Source organism: Rissa tridactyla, chromosome 10, assembly GCF_028500815.1.
Source record: "Rissa tridactyla isolate bRisTri1 chromosome 10, bRisTri1.patW.cur.20221130, whole genome shotgun sequence".
Taxonomy (NCBI): domain Eukaryota; kingdom Metazoa; phylum Chordata; class Aves; order Charadriiformes; family Laridae; genus Rissa; species Rissa tridactyla.
This window is the reverse complement of record NC_071475.1, coordinates 7,947,088-7,963,756: the sequence shown is the minus strand read 5'-3', so window position 1 is coordinate 7,963,756 and position 16,669 is coordinate 7,947,088. Positions and strand designations below refer to the sequence as shown.

General features: G+C 45.9%; 1 protein-coding gene across 2 annotated transcripts in view; it reads left to right on the top strand.

Annotated features, from left to right (window-relative positions):
- Positions 1–16,669, top strand: part of CADPS (calcium dependent secretion activator) — a 221,572-nt gene that overhangs the window by 101,094 nt on the left and 103,809 nt on the right. For both annotated transcript variants that reach the window (XM_054216196.1, XM_054216195.1), the window contains exons 7-9: positions 5,364–5,475; positions 9,658–9,797; positions 11,853–11,919. In XM_054216196.1, the coding sequence (XP_054072171.1) occupies positions 5,364–5,475; positions 9,658–9,797; positions 11,853–11,919 (319 nt within the window). The remainder of the gene's footprint in view (positions 1–5,363; positions 5,476–9,657; positions 9,798–11,852; positions 11,920–16,669) is intronic.

Below are 16,669 nucleotides of genomic sequence, written 5' to 3'. Positions count from 1 at the left end.
ATCTGGAGAGGGAGAAAAGGTGTCCTCTGGCAGTTTTGAAGCCCATGAGAACTGGTCATAGATCATGTTTAAATGTCAACCCCGTCGAAAGCACATCACTCTCCAGCTGCTCCCGTGTTAGCCCACTGACAGGCCGAGCTGGTTAGCAGGGCTGATTCATGGCCCGGCGATCTAATTCAGTTGGGCTTGTTCATTATTTATAGAAATCACAGGCATCGATGTTCTGGCCAGATGAAGTTATCAGGGCAATGGTGGAAGAAGGGTTACTGTTTCCATCAGGCAGGCGATAAGCAGACTTGCTGGAGACAACAGCACAGGAATGAAAGCATTTAGCGGATTCGCCTGGGTACGAACATGTATGTTCACTTTTGGGAAGGTCATGGGTACTAAAGTTTCCTTTAGAGGAACTTACACAGTAGAGGTGAATAGAAACGATTAAGTCAATGTCTCTCAAGGACAGCTGAGGAAATTGTAAATTAGGCCATGTAAATGGGCTATCGTGGAGGAAAACAGCTGGAGCCGGAGACCGTGCTGCCTGGTTTCATGCAACATGTGAGTGCAGTCAGGACAAGGACCTTTGCAGGGTTTTGCTCAAGCCTTATTCATACTCCAAGTAGTTTTTTAATCACACACTTTAACATAATGGGGAGAACTTTGTAGAGTGGGGTTGATGGTTGGACTCGATGATCCCAAGGGTCTTTCCAACCTAAATGATTCTTTGATTCTGTAATGCCATGGTGTTTGAATGATTTTGGCTACACAGTGATTTGACTTCATCATCCCTGTTTCTGCATTTTGGTAGCACTCAGAGGCTACAGCCAAAGATCAGGATATAAAGCACTTCACATCCGTAGGATGAAGACAGCTGTTTCTGCAGTGACTTGATGGTAGGAAAGGGTAAGATCTAGGTACAGCAGCAAGGTGAGGAGCCTAGGTGGTCTTGCTTGTTTTGTCCATAAGTTAGGAAGGGCTGAGTAGCATCAGCCTGAAGGTTTGCCAGGAGATCACCTTCGTGTTGCTTGAAACAGCTGACAGCAACTTGGTCTGAGCAGCCGGCACCTCTGTCAGCAATGGTATTATTTTCCCTCCATGTGCCAGTAAGGACAGTGCCTGCAAGAGCTCCCAAATGCTCCTGGAATCAGGCAGGTAAGCCCATCCTTCAAGTGGAGGTAGTGGAGGACAATGGTGACTTTCTTCCCTTTTTGTCTGCTCATGCTCTCTGAATATGTCTCATTTTATGTTTCATTCAGAAAAAAATCTCAGCGCTTTAGGCCGATTGGTTAACCTGTGATGGCACCTCTAGCTGAGTCCATAGACAGAAAGTACACCGTGATGATCTACTTATTTTGCTTGTAAAAGGCAAAACAAGGGCCAGGATTTGTAAACTAACACCTGGGGCATATCTCATCCTCTGGCTCTTTGCAGCTGCCCCATCCCTGGAGATGTTCAAGGCCAGGCTGGACGGGGCTTTGAGCAGCCTGGTCTGGTGGGAGGTGTCCCTGCCCAGGGCAGGGGGGTCGAACTGGATGGGCTTTAAGGTCCCTTCCAGCCCAAACCATTCTGTGATTCTATGAGTTTAGCTACTCATCCTAAGTTTGATGTGTAAATAGAAACCCTGGAGAGGCAAGTAGATCCTAGTGATGTCACTGAACCGCAGAGATGCCATAAATAGGGTGATAATCCTAGCAAAGTGCCTGTGCACGGCAGCATTTCTTGGTCAGCTCCAGGTTTTGGGATACACTGGGCAGTAAGAGATGCCAGGCTGAGGGTTCCAGGTGGGATTCAGATAGTTAATATGATCTTAACTGAGAAAGTACTGTCATGATTTTTCTGCTTGTGTACTTTTCTGTTGCATGTAGAGATATATTTGTATGTACATATTGTTTTGGCCAGAATGATATTATTTGTCCTCATTTGCAGATGTATTATTGCTTTGAAGTGCCAGCATGAGCTCTGCGATATGGGGACAAGGTAGCATGGCTACTTCATGAGAGTTGTCCAGAATGGGTCCCAAGGCACTTTCCCAACACATAAACTCCTACAGTGATAACCAGCTTAATTACTAAATATGGAAATGAAACCATTACATTCTTAGTCCCTCAGAAGATCCTAATACCTAACTACTGTCCAGAGCTAATTTTTTGAACAATAATTTAATACACAGCACAGATAAACTGCGTACTTAGGTTGAATACAAATGATGTTTCAGTGACATGAATTATGGCCTTATGCTGAGCATCGCTATGGCAACTAATGACATCACCGCAGGCTTCAACCTGCACAAAACCCAACTTCTGAGGGTCTCTATTTGTTGGTGCGGATCTTTTCAGGGCTTTTGGGGGGTATGAATATGTAAGCACCACAGTGTTGTCAAGGGTTTGCTATGTATGTTTACTGTCATTTGAAACATTTATTCCCTTTGTGGTTGATGTTGTTCTCGTGAAGGAAACCTAATGAAAATTACTGTTTGTATTTGGTTAGTAACATTTGTTGATAACATATGGTCTGGGAATGCTTCAGCAAATAAGAGCTTTTTAATAGTAAACAGAGATATGAGTTCTATAAAGCAGATGCTGTCAAAATACACAGTGTAAGGTTGGATATTTTCTTACTTTTTCCTCTTACCCAAGGCAAAATTACCTTTCTGCTTTCCCTGCTGCTGACGATGCAGTTTTTTTAAGAGAAAACATAACCTGTGACCTGAAGCTGCTATTAGAAAATAAGGTTGTTTCTCGGTTCTTATGTTTAAAATGTTTATTATGTGGCTGATGGATCACACACGAAGAAGATGTAATATTGGGGACCTGACTGGACCTGTAGTGCTGTAGATAATTTATGCCGAACCTCTGCTCCCTGGCACTGGTGGTGGTTTGGTGCATCATCATAAAAGATGGAAGAAACACGTGGAAGCGGGAGAGAAAACTTCAGAGCAAAGCCGATGAAGAACCCGAGTTCGTTAATCAGCTCTGCGCTGAACACGCTCATCTGCGAAGCCCAGTTGGACGAGATTTGCTCAGTGGAGAGCAAAGCGTAAACCCATACTCCTTGTGCACAGGAAGGAGTGAATTATTTTTCCCCGATAATTTTCCAAATGCAAAACCTGCTGTTTGGTATTTATGTTTGTAGAACATCTAGTCGCTGGACCACATGGCATCTGAGCCTTTTCCCGGTCATTTCAAGGGAATTGCCTTTCTTCAGCAGAGGATCTAGTTCAAGGACAGTGTAAAATGAGAAAGTGTCATTAATAGCTTGAGGGTGAATAGAAGTGATTAGTGGGGTACTGTATAATCTCTCTTCTGACTTGCAGTATTTTAGGTCGCAGTGTGTGTTCCATCACATCATTCGGAGGTTTCTTCTAGTTTACAAAAAGCACCTTTTCTGTGGTTATCCTTCAGGCTTGCTTGTACCCTTTGCATGAGGCTGGAAGTACGATAAATTTTCAGGGTCTCTGGGAATAACATAGAGGTCTATCTTACAATGAATTATTAAAAAAAAAAAAAAAAACAAAGAGAAAGTTAAAGCAAAAAAGAAAGAAAAAGAAAAGAGCATTTTTATCTGCTAGTTTCATGTTGGGCCTCTGCATGGTCAGATGCTTGGGAGCATCCTCCTTGCAGTGGTGTGCTCTTCCCCAGTCCTCCTCTGCTCTTCGTCTTTTGCTGAGCTCTTCTCTGTTTTAGGAGTGCTTTGCTTAGCTCTGTCTGTAACTTTCTGTCCGTCTTTATTTTAATAAGTTTCAAACTTTCTAAGCTGTAGAAACAAAGCTTGAAACATGGCTGTGAAATCTCAAACATAAAAGCATCGTGACTTTTTACCCCCTAGTGTAGAAGGTTTTTTTTCCTTTTCTCTTCTCTGCTACTTTCAAAATTGTTTAAAGCTTGCAAATAGGCATTAGTTCCACCTAATTTTTGTTCTGTGACCCTCTTCAGTCTGTGCTTATTTGCCAGAGGGGGGAGCGTTTTCCCGTGTCTCAAAAACTTTAGCACAGTTGCACAGGTAATTTGACATGCTGGTGTGAGTGGCACCATGTGTGGAGGCTCTTCATGAGCCTATTTGAAGAGCCGTGACCCTTAGGATGTTGAACAAGCTTGATGTTTCACAGGTTTCTTTTCCCTACGATCTCTCTACATGAAAGCTGACTGCTGTGTAAAGTCTGGGTACCTTTAAGAAAACCCCATGAGGATGCTCGCCAGCATCCTCGCCAGCTCAGGTGAGCTCTCGCGGGTGTCACCAGGCAGCAGCTCCAGCTGCAGCACGCTGCTGCTGGGACAGGAACAGGTCCCAGGAGGAAAGTCCCTGAAACAGTGCAATGGGCTGTGGCCAAACTGGAGCTCTGTCCTCAAAGCTTCAGCAAGTGTCCAGGGCCAGAGAGGAAACCCCTGGCATGACGTGCTGAGGTCCATCACCAGACCTCCTTGCGCTGGGCTGCAGGGCTGCTGTGGTTCCCACACTCATGTGGGGAACATCAGCTGCAGGGTGGGCTCCCCTTGGGAGACTTAAAATGGCAAGTCTGGCCATAGGTGTCGGCTACTGTGGCTGGGACCCTGTGCCTGCAGGATCCTACATGGAATGAGTTCACATTCTCTGCACATTCAGGCAGCTTGTGGTTGCAGGAGCTTGGAGATGTCATCTAGAAATGTGCCTGTCTAGAGGGGGGCGTTTCTCATACTGTGGGTCATTCAGCCTCCATAGCACAGTTTTCCAAGCCATGAGGCCAGACGGGGAATGATTCATGGAGTACAAGTAGTAGACGGTGGTCTTTGTTCATTGTGTAGTTGGAGAAGTGGCCACTCTGGCCACAGCCATCCCATCCCAAGGAGTTGGTGTCCTTCTCTGCAGTCCCAGCAAACAAGGATTACTCTAGACATGATTGAGTTTAAACATGGGCTGGAGGGAGGGCTGGGCTGGGACTCGGAAGAGGACCCATGTTAAATTGGGGGTTCTTCAGAGAAAGCAGATCTCACTGTCAAGCTGGAAAGGAGAGGTTAATTAGCCAAGAGGAGAGCGGAGGCATGAGTGATTACAGATGTCCTAGGTGCAGATGTCCTCGATCCTCAAATTCTGTTGTGACTATACAGGCTGTCACTGCAGGAGACATATTGTTCTTTCTAAACAAAAAAGTTCTCTTAAATTTTGTTTCATACTGCTTCTGAATACCCTTTTTTTCCCTGAAGAACCATCATGGTTTTTCCAAACATCTGTCCCACGTTTCCCTAAGAAGATAATTAATGCCCTTGTCACTCAGACAGCCCAGCAACTTTGGCTGTTGCCAGACAGGACATTTTTGGGTAACCATCGCACGTCCAAGGTGTAGTGCTGCTGACCTGCCAGTGGAGCTCACCATCTCTCTGTCCTTATCTTCACAGCTGGGGCACCCAAGGAGACTTCACGACAACACACGCGCTTCCTGCAGTGAAGGTGAAGCTGTTCACGGAGAGCACGGGAGTGCTGGCTCTGGAGGACAAAGAGCTTGGGAGGGTAAGGAGATTTTGAGTTTAATAATGTTTCCTTTTGGCCCTGCTTTTCTAGAGAAATCTCTCCTGTACGGAAATATCTTTGGAGCACAACATGCTCTGCTTTTTTGCCAAGCTTCAGGAGGGGAGGAAAAAAGCAAGCTCTGCACTGCTGGAAAGGAGCGCATCTCGCATGCTGTCTTTGTTGTGAGTTTTTAATGGCAGCATTTCAGCTGGCTGTGCCTGCGCTCCGCAAAGGCAGAGGATCTTGTGTGCGATATTGGCAGGCCGGAAAGCCTTAGAAGTTGCTTACGGAAATGGACATTCCTGAGGCAGAAAAGGGGATTATGCTGAAGCGAAAAAGAAGGGATTTAAGTTTGGCAAGAGAGTGTTAAGCTGCTCTCGTATCTGCTGAGCAGCCGGTGCACGGTTTGAGCATTTGAAAGCACTGACTGCGGTACTCGCTGCAAAGGGCTTGAAATCCTGGCTTCCCCTGGGGATTGTGGCTGAACTGGTGGCTTCAGTGGGGGTGGACTGGGAACTGAAACATGGGGGTTCATTGCCCCTATCAATGATGTTAATAGCTCAGATTCCCAGGGTACTGGCCGCAGAACCGACCATCTCTGCCCGTCACCTGTGGTCCCTAAACTGGGGACTGGTGGCCCTCCATCGCTGCAGCCCACAGCTCAGAATATCTGCAGACAGCACTTTTCTGTGGCTTTAGGACATTTCAGTTAGTCTTCATGGATTTTTTGGCAGCTGTGTAATTTGTGTTGGCCCCAGGCATAAGTGGCAGCAACCTCCCTGCCATGCCTTCCGCAGCTCCTCAGGGGTGGGAGATCAGCACGGTGAAGACCCCATGAAAATCAGTTCAGGGTGAGATGCTGCATCTCACACATGGGCTTGGCATCTCCCGTATCATGGCTCAGCACGGCCTGGGCGATCTCCAGGAGCAGCCTGGGCTTTGCCTGGCTCTGCAGCACACCTCGCTCTCTGCCCTGTCTACGTGGCTATGGCCAAGAAAGCCACCGATCCTGTGGCAAGCCCAAGTATGGTATTTCCAATTACAGACTAACCTGTTGGGATGTTGCTTGCTAACTCCATGTCTGCTTCTGCCTTGACACAGGAGAGTCTGTGTCCATACAACAAAGTTTTTCCTAATTAACGTGGTTTTCTGTTCATCCTGTTCATGCAAGTGCCAAATGTTCTTTCAGGTCCTAGTGAGCTATTGATTTAATTTATATCTTTATGGTGCAAAGCACTGCCTGTGATTTTGTTGCATATAATTTATGTTCATTTTAACTATTTGTGTTTTCACATTCCTGTAACATCCTTTGTTCTTGCACTTTAAAGAGAGAAAAGCAAAGCTACTCCTCCTTGTCTCTTCTCAGTCTTCTCAGAGAGAGTCACAGCCCCTTCGGACTTTCCTCATCCACACCTTGATCCTTCCTTTCTCCCTGTTTTTTGACAAAGGGGATGACCCCGCTAGGCTGCAGTACGCCAGCCGAAGACCCACAGTTGCTTTGCTGCGCAGCATCGTAATATTTTCAGGATTATTTTCAAAACCTTCTACTTCAAACAACCCGGCACTCCTGCCTTTATCCGCCGCAGCGTGCTGAGCAGAGCTTTTCACCCAGCCGGCCGCGATGCCATTCAGGGCTTTTTCCCCTGAGTGGTTACGCTCGGTGTAAACCCGCTTGCTTTGTGAGTCTTGTTTCCACTGGCAGCCATGAGCGGTGCTGACTTTGCTGGTCTTGGGAAGCAATTAGTTGGGCATGTTGTTCTCAGAAGGACGTCAGGCCCCAAAGCAACCCCTCTTGCCCTGAAGTGCTGATGAGCCAGCCCCGCCAATGCGCTTTAATTCCCGGTCCAGCGGGAAGCCATCCCTCAGCTCCGGCCGAAGGACGTGGGCCAGCAGCGGCAAGTGCGGGCAGCCGGGCGGTGATTTCCCCTGGCCCGTGGCCACCAGCGCTTTCAGTCGGCCGAACTTCAAAGGGATGCTCGGTGTGCCCGGAGCGGCCGAGAGATGACGCGTGTCTGCTCAAGCTGCATCAGGATTTCTTCTTTAATGAAACAATGAAACCGGGAGCGTGTTAGTCCCCTGGTTCAGCTGTTGGAGTGGGCACGAACCTGTCTGCAGGGAGCGAGGAGGGAAGCAGGTTTTATACACAAAAACACCCATGTTCAGCCCCCCTTTGAGAAGCGGCTTTGTGCTCTGCCAGGCGTGTACAATGCCCACTTTCTATTGCGAGTGTTAAATTGGCAACCGGCCGACACTCCTCATTTCGCTACTTTTATCAAAGGGAAAAATGCTCCCAAGCCCTAAACTGCTGGATGGGCAGCTGAAGGCATGGGAATACATCCTGGCCCTATTGAAGCCGGTGGCAAGGCTCCCGCGGGTTTCAGCCATGCCAAGACTTCGTCTACTGAGAGCAAAGAGGGGAAGAGCCATGAATTACAACAACACCGAGCAAAGTTTATGCGCCTTTTGATGAAAAAGAGTTAGAAATCAAAGTAGGGAGCATCCCAAACACCCTGAGTGGCTGCTGCCTCGCTAAAAGATGCGGTTTAGTGTAAGTCTGTGTGCTTGCATGGCATGTGCTTGCAGTGGGGGTCCTTGGATACTGCTCAGATTTTGGGTCCATCCCTGTTTCTAACAACACCCCGCGTGGAGGACTCGCTGTTCATCTTCAGGATTTGCCCACCGGTGTTTTTTTCCAAGAGTGATGCAGTAGAGTGCTCAGTTATCTGTGTAACTAATAACAGCTTCAGATTCCTGCCAGAGAAAGCATTAGTCTAATTCAATAAAAGAAGTGATAAATAATGTTGATGAATAAGGGTGAAGTCAAGAATCTACTGATGTTAACCTCAGGCTTTGGAGGAGGCAATAAAATAATTTTTAAAATCATTCATCAGAGGGTAATAGCGTCAAGGATATTTTGGTGGAAAAGAGCCCCTAGGTTGTTGGCTCAGCAGTAAAGTTGAAGAGCAGTACAAGATTATAGTCTGGGCTGGGGTTTGGCAGGAGCACGGATAAGCGTGAGCAAGGAATGAGTGATGGCAGCACATCAAATGATGAGGGTGAATGCTGCCATTTGTGAAATAATGTGCTTGTGTAAAGTTTAATGGATTCAAAGGAGATTCATCTCACTACAGGACAGTGGAGACTTGAATGAATTTGTGCCAGGCAAAGTCACCTCTGAGAGTGAAAGCATCGGAAGAGGCGTAGGACAGAGTGGGTTAAGCCACCTCAAAGGACGCATATGGAAACATCAGGAGAAGATGGTGGATGTGGTGTAGTTCTGGGAGAATACTCTGTGGGCTGCTGTCTGAGGGAGCTGGTCTGCTTTGTAGAGGGAATGGGTGAGTGGGAAAAACACAGCTATGATCAGGAGAGATTACTCGCCTCTTGGAGCCTTTCCGTTTCTTTGATGAGCCAAGCACTTCCATTAGCGTTCAGCTGCACAGCTCCACTGCAGCCGATGGTGTTGCACTGATTTACCCCAGCTGGAGACGGTCCCAGCATTTCCTCACTGCACGAAAACGAAGCAGAGCGTCCTGCAGCCGCTGATGTCATGACATGGGATGCAGATTCTATCTGCTGTCATAGTGCAATCAGACACACCAGCCTACCTGAAAAGCTGCCTACTCCATCCAGTCTTAACAGTAAGCAAAAAAATCAAGCCAGCTTCCCCGCAACCTGATAGCAGCAGTAAACGAACCATTTTAGGTGGAGCTTTCTAAGCCCTGGAAAAGGCACACCTCATGTGGGAAGTGTCGGGAAGGCTGGAGGCTGACTGAGTTGTATGAGGCTGAAAGCGGGAGATTGCAGAGGGCAACCTCAGCAAACCTTGCTGCTGGTTTGCTAAGCACGTTAGTCCACCATCACTTCTAGACTGATTTACCTGGACAGTTGCAATTTTGTTTACCACATTCTATCCTTAACCGGTGGGAACTAATAATGCAGTTCTGTTCTGTACAACCCCATGAACAATGGCACAGGAGGTAGAGGAGCTAAAGAGCGTACGAACTAATCTCAAAATAATAAGCTATACTTTAAAAAATCCACCCTCGCTGATGTGAATAGAATTTTCCAGACTGACCTCTAAGGGGAAAAGCAGCTCATCTGATGTGCTTTTGCTCCCCATTAAAACCCATTTTGTGAATAATTTGTTCCTTTAAACATTGTTGCTTTTGACACTTGCAGGTTGTTCTCCATCCTACTCCCAATAGCCCAAAGCAATCAGAGTGGCACAAAATGACTGTTTCCAAAAACTGCCCGGATCAAGACCTGAAGATCAAGCTTGCCGTGCGAATGGATAAGCCTCAAAACATGAAGCACTCTGGGTAAACGCTTTTCTTGATCTGAACTCAATTTGTTTTGAATGTGCATTAGAAAACTTCTCTTTTTTAAGATTGGGGAAGAGAAACTCTTTTTCTCAAGTTCATGGGAGGTCAAAGAAAGATAAATATAAAAATGGCATTAGTTCAGTCATTTATAATGCACTTTCTGTATTCTTAGCATAGTCTTTTTGATGCATATCAGCCTAAAAGCTTAAATATTAAACAGTATTTCTCAGGAAATTGCTAGGTTATTTTTTTTCCTATAAGGAAATAATAGGTGAACTGCCTGACTCTTACTGAGAACGGTATAATTTCGTAAGTTATTCTGTGTTTCCCTGTATTGACTTCTCAGAGCGCCTTCTGCTTGAAACAAACTCCAGCGTCATCGTCATTATCTACACAGAGATACACAGCACAATTAAATAGCGGTTGCCTGGAGTAGGACTAATGATCTGGAAAGTTAAAAGGGAAACCTCTCCCCTCGAGATGTGAGCGGCAGAGGATCTGGGACCAAGGGGGATCCCTCACCCCCACCCCGGCTTCCACCTTTGTGCCGTGCAATTAGAATTTAGATCATCCTTGGGAAAATGTGAGGCTAATGGCGAATGGCATTGGCAAGGCTTTCCTCTGTTTGCTTTTCAGAGCTGAGGATGCAATAAAAAATAGAAACTATCCAGGAAAGTCACTATTTGGTTAACTCTTTCTCTGGTATGTTTTTGGTGCTGTAAGAGTGACTTTGTTTCGGTTTTATTTTCGTAGTGTTTTGTTAGATTCAATCCACTATGAGGTGGTTTGGATCACTCATCTTTTTTTTTTAATTTCTTCTCCTCCTCCTCCTCGTGTCTTCTCTGCTAATGAGATCAGAGCCAATAGGCACATTTTCTTGTGGCCCATAGTTTAATTTTTCCAGCACGACCACAGGCACCAAAAGCAAGAAAGGACAGTTCACGTGTTGTATTTGTTTCCCTGACTTCAGCAACAGGGCTGAGCTGAGCAGTCCTGGCTTTTCTCAGGTGTTCTTGAACTAACATTTGATGTACAAGATGATGCTTAAAACCGTGTGGTTTATAATACTAGCTTGCTATCAGAACTGAGGTTGTCTTTCTGTTGATGTTGGCAACAATAGCAAAAAGAGCAATTATTACCCTGTTCTTGAGCTAGCCAAGGACTCGGTGCCCACATTAGCATGACTTGGAGTTTTGTGGCTGAAACATTCACCAAGAGTATGCTGGATCTCTTCTGGCATAAGGAACCACTAGCATAATGAAAAAGAAAATGTTTTTCTATTTATTGAGCCAGAACTAAAGTAATTATAAGGATACATAAAACATATTAATGCTGAATAACGTCCTTGTGTTTATTATTAGTCTGGTGCTGCCACTATTTTTGCCAGTGTTTGTAGTACAGTGTCACAGCAGCAGCTTCATCACAGAGATTATATGCTAATTTTGACATTAATTTTAAAAGTTAATTCTTCCTTTGTAGAAAACAATACATTCACTCCTCCTTAGAAATTACTCAGTTTGCTTGAATATCTGTAGCCAAGTGATTTCTAGGGATTCATCTTAAGCTGTTCAGTGCACTGTCCTGGTTTAGTCGGTCCAGTGTATACTGGGATACCGGGTGCTGGTTTTGATGCAGTAAGTGTCCCTCTGTTTGACAGCTTCCCTCAGCCAAATAGTTTTGTGAAGGCTTAAAGCAACATTTGGGGTTTCTCTCCCTTAATTCTTCCATCACAAATGTATTCTTCACCCATGTGACCATGTCATAGCTATTCACTGGCACTGAATGGCTCCTAAATTCTGAGCAAGTTGTGAAAGACAAAGAGGAAGAGAGAATTAATACTGTGCAACGTTAAGACCCTGGGAGCTTTTTTTTTACAGGTTATTTATTCATGCTAGAAATAAACACATTCATGAATGCTGCTGAGCTTGAGTCTTGTAATTACTCCTGCTTGTGCATTAACTTCAGTTTCTAGGTGTGAAGAAAACATACTGAAAAGCAAGAGAACAACATATAGTCACTTGTGTACTGAATTCACCTATTCTTTACTCCTAGGTATTTATGGGCCATTGGTAAAAATGTTTGGAAGAGATGGAAGAAACGATTCTTTGTCCTGGTGCAGGTAACAAATTTAACTAGAAGTGATCTTAAGTCACAGCATGGAATATTTAAGTCTTTCCTGTGGCCATTTTCAGTGCTGTGTAATTGATGCTGAGCTGTGGTTCTGCATAATGTGTCTGTTACCTCATGGATTTTTTTCTAAATGTATACATCTTCTCAAGGATACCCCAGTTGCAGACGTCTAGCCAGGAATTTCCTGATGCACATGAATGCTTTGTGAAATGGAGAACCAATTTTAGTGAGGAATGAATGAGACGGGAAGGAAGCTCGGTTTGTCTTGGCTGGAGGTATTTGGGTGCAAATGCTCCCTTTTGAGCCTCCAGGTAAAATTTGAAGTCCATTGAAATCTACAGAAGTTTCACCACTGGCTACATCAGAGTCAGTATATCATTCTTGACATTTATCTTGCCTTCGTGTTCATTGCTGCCTCATGGTCTACAGCTCTCATCGTTCATTTTGCAATGTCTTTCTTCCTTTTTCCCTTTTTTCTTCTTTTCACTTTCTGTCTTCCCAGTTTCAGTAGACCTGTATATTTGGCTGTGGTTAAGAATTTCAAGGAAACAGGCAGAAGATGTCCTCTGTGACCTAAAAAGGTCTGGTTGGTACTTGGTGTGTTAGATCTTCCCTCACCTTCCCAAGGACAACTGAAACCACTGCATTAGCCACAGAAGTGTGGGGCCCCAGTTTGAGCAGCTCCATCTTCACACCAACCTGATAAAGCCACAGAGTCCTCTTGGGTCCGTCTCTGTCTCCCTCCTCTCTGGGTTCCCCAGGGCGTGTTGTCTCCAAGTATGAGAGAGAAAAGCTTTGTGCAGGGTCCTGTGATGAAATCAAGACAGAGATGCTCTGATGGAATAACATGGGATCCAACTGAGATCTTGTGCCAGAACAGATCCAAAGTGATCGAATAAGAGGGTGGGATCCTACTGCTGATGAAGCAGAAGGCAGGTCTGCCAGAGGGGCTGGGATTTCACCGGTGTGTAAGAATAGAGATGGTGTAAACCAGGTGCACCAGGCTCCACATTTGGGCTGGGGCATGCTTGTATGCTGTCTTTCCTGTGCCAGTAAGGGGAAGAGTCCACACAGTCCATCTCCTCACCTTACACAGCTGACTTCTCTGGTCCTAAATCACCTGGTGTAAACTGGTTAGTTTGTTTTGAGTTAATTATTACTCCAAGTTCAACTGTCTCGTTGCATTCCCTGTTTATCCATCACTGCTGGCCTCCGTAGCACTAAACTATGTGGCAGATAAGAAAATAAATCCTGGGGAGGTAAAAGGGATTTATGACGTGCATGACACATGTAAGTAGGAGCCTATTTGGAGAGGCCAGTTGAGTACCTAGCCCAGTAACCACATATGATCAACAGCAACAGTTTAAGTGCTCTTTTTGTACTCCAGATGGGGTCAAAACAGCCACAGAAGTGGGGGAGTTAGTGTAGAACAGCCCCAGGAGATGCTTTTGTCTGCCCAAGCAGTATATTTAGATTTAGGTGAAAGTGGTGGGTTTAGGATCTGTGTAATCCATTCCTAGAGGCATCTGGTTGGCAAATGCACCCTCCGTGCAGGGACTGGGGAGGTCCCTGGTGAGGAAGGGTGCTTGGCACCTCGCGGGGGAGCCCAGCATCTTGCAGAGCGAAACTGCTGGAGGAAAATCCCAAACTCTCCTGCATAAGTGGCAGCAGAGGCCATGATGAAGGAAGGGCCCTTTGGGAATATTATGCAGTGACCCTGTTCTTGGGTAGGGATTGAGGAATTGCTTTTCTCTCTATGCTTCCTTTATTATGTTCTGAAATTAAGTTAAAAGTGCTGTGACAGTCTGCGATCACCTGTAGAGCAACTGGTATTGCTTTTTCCTGAGAGAAAATTCATTCCTATTAGACCGAGTTCTCAGTCCCTTTTTCCCCTGTGAACAGGGATTCTCCAAAGCAGAGACTCCTCTTTCCTAACATAGCTTCTCCCATAAATAAATCTGTCGCTACTGTTCTGTGCGAGGGTTTGCAGGTTTGGACATGGATTCCCATGTCTCTCTCAAGGAGCCTTCTGGCCATTCTGTGTGGTTGCAGTTCTCTAGTTTTCAGTTGCTATATATTCTTCAGCTTGTTGTGGAATTGAAGCTCTCAGAGTTATTCCATGTTTTCTCATGTTACTAGGTCTGTATTCGTCAGTTGGCATATAAGAGCAGAATTTGGCCAGAAAAGCAATTCATTTGAATAAGATGAGCAGACTTTTGCCCCCAGAGAGTCTCTGTAGCCCACCTCAGAAATTCCAGCTGCCACTGCAGCTTCTCTGTTATGTTACCGTTTGCTCAACATTTGGTGCAATGTAAAGTGTTCTGCCGTACATCAAATATAAACAAGAAACACTCTCTATGCAGTCCCTCAGATGTAGTTTGAGCATATTGAACATGTCAGCAGGCAATAAAGATGGAATAAAAATACTTTGCTGTCCGTATGTTTGTCATTTGCTTTTCATGCAATGCAAAGGATGGGTGCTGATATGAGCAGGGATTGGCAGCAAAGGTGTTGGATGTCCAGGATGCTCTGAACTCTGCTAAACCGCAGACAGAAAATAACCCCCGCAGGAAGGTGAGCTGGCTCCATCATGTAAAGAACAGACAAGGAGCAGCCCCTGTTTCGGGAGCTCGCTCATCTGCTCGCTCCTGCTTGCACCAGAGCCAAGAGATGGAGTCCAAAGCATGAAGTCCATTTGGGATATAGTGGTCTGCTCAGTCCGGGACACTGCCAAGAGGGCAAGGCTGTATATTTGGATGAATAATTAAACATTTCCTTTCTGATCCCTTATCTCTGTCCCTTACCTGTAGCATCTTCTGTTGCAGCTCTGTCTCCTCTCTCGTTCCTTGCAGATTAACCTCCTCCTTCCCGGTCCTGCGCCCTCTCCTGCCCCTCTTTCCCTATTTCAGGTGGACGCAGCCTCAGTTCCTTCAGTGCTATCGGGTGGTACCGCTCTGCCTTCTGGTACCAGCGGTTAAGAAATTCATGGTAATAAATACTCGAACTCTTCATAACCACCTAAAGAAGGCACAGGGGTGCCAAACTGCATGGGCGGCGCCAAGGAGGAAGGTGTTGATGGCAGTTTGTCTCTTTTGTGTCAGTGATGCCTCGCCGGTATGAACGGAGGCTTTGCACGCGTATGGAGAAAAAGGAGCTCTGCAGGGAGCATTTCCAGTGCTAGTTGGCTTGTGTAAGCCCTGGCAAGGAGGGGAAAGGAGCAATAACTGCCTTGTAACTTGGGTGGAATAATCCCTCGCACCTTCTGTGTCTGTGTAGCTGCGCGGGTTGTACAGGAGTGGAGGTGATTTGTTTGGGTGTAGTGGGTGAGAGCGGTTCCTTTGTGCCGTTTCTAGAACTGGGCCTCACCTCTCCGGCGCGGGCGTTGCTGGGTGGCCTTGGCTCACCCCCTCGGGGAAGGTCTGCAGCACGGGGCAGCTGGCAGAGCTGCTGCCGATGCTCCTCCAGCACCCACCCCTGCGTTAGGAGGGGATAGTTTTCTCTTCCGAATGAATCGCAGTCCTCCCTGCGCGCTGCCCACCCTTCTCGTAGACACCCTTTGAGATGAGCAGCAGAAGAGCAGAATACTGATTAGATGTAAATTACATGGCAGAGACTCGTTACTTGCCTAATTTTAAATCCTGAGATATGCAGCGTGAAAGCGATGGCAGAATATGGCCCTGAGCTTGGATGGAAGTGGTCCGCAGCATCACAAGTGAGGAAAATGCTTCGTAAAGGCAACAGTAATGCCAGTGGCAGTGGTAAGCGAAAGCAATGGAGCAATTTAGGGCAGAGTTCTCTGTGACTGGTTAGGAAAGAAAATGTACATCCATCACAGATGTTATCAGTGTTTCTTAAGTTGCCATATCAGCTGCCTGAGCACAGCATACAAATTTCAGCCAGTTTGCCAATGAGACCCTTGATCGTGCAAAAGCTGGGATTTTTGATAGCTGACAGAGCTTGTATTAATTCTTCGCAAGGTCTAATGTGCTGTACTGGCAACAACACTATTGTTGGTTCTGGTGGCTTTGCTGGCTTTGCGATAGGAAATTTCTTATAAAGATTCGTAAGGGCAAGTGAATTAATTACATTGAGATTTCAGACTGAATCTGTTCTTCTCTTGTCATAACCCCATTTCTGTGCTCTGGCAGCATATGGGAAGTAACACTCCATGGTACCTGGATGACATGTCTGCTGAGTAGCTTGAAGCAGTTTTCAGCTGATTGTGTCTGATGGTGTTTGCAGAATGTTGTTGGAACCAGATCAACTCTCTGCAGATTAAAACCAGTTGCAGTGTCTACGCCTGGATCTATTGTTCTAGTGACAGACTCCCTGGACTCATTATAATTTAGACTAACAGTGACAGTTCCTGCTTTTAGCAAAACTCAGATGACTCGGGATAAAATGAAATGAAGTAAGTGTTTGCTAACTCCGAATAACCGACAGAATTTGAAAATAATTTGGCAAAACTGCAGTATTCTACACCAACAGCCCTAGACTGTGGTCCTCAAGTTAAGTTAAATGACCCGTAGCTAGTCCCCATAATCATATTAAATCATGTTTTCAGTTAGACCCTCGCTGAGAATTGGGCATAGGTGGCGATTCGTGAGAAACCTTGAGTGTTGGTGGTAAATACCAAATGTTTGGGAACTGCTGGTTAAATAGATGCCACAGCTCGTTACACCTGGCTGTGGCAGGTCCTGCGTGTCCCATCCGTACTCGCACAGGATGGCTTCCCATCA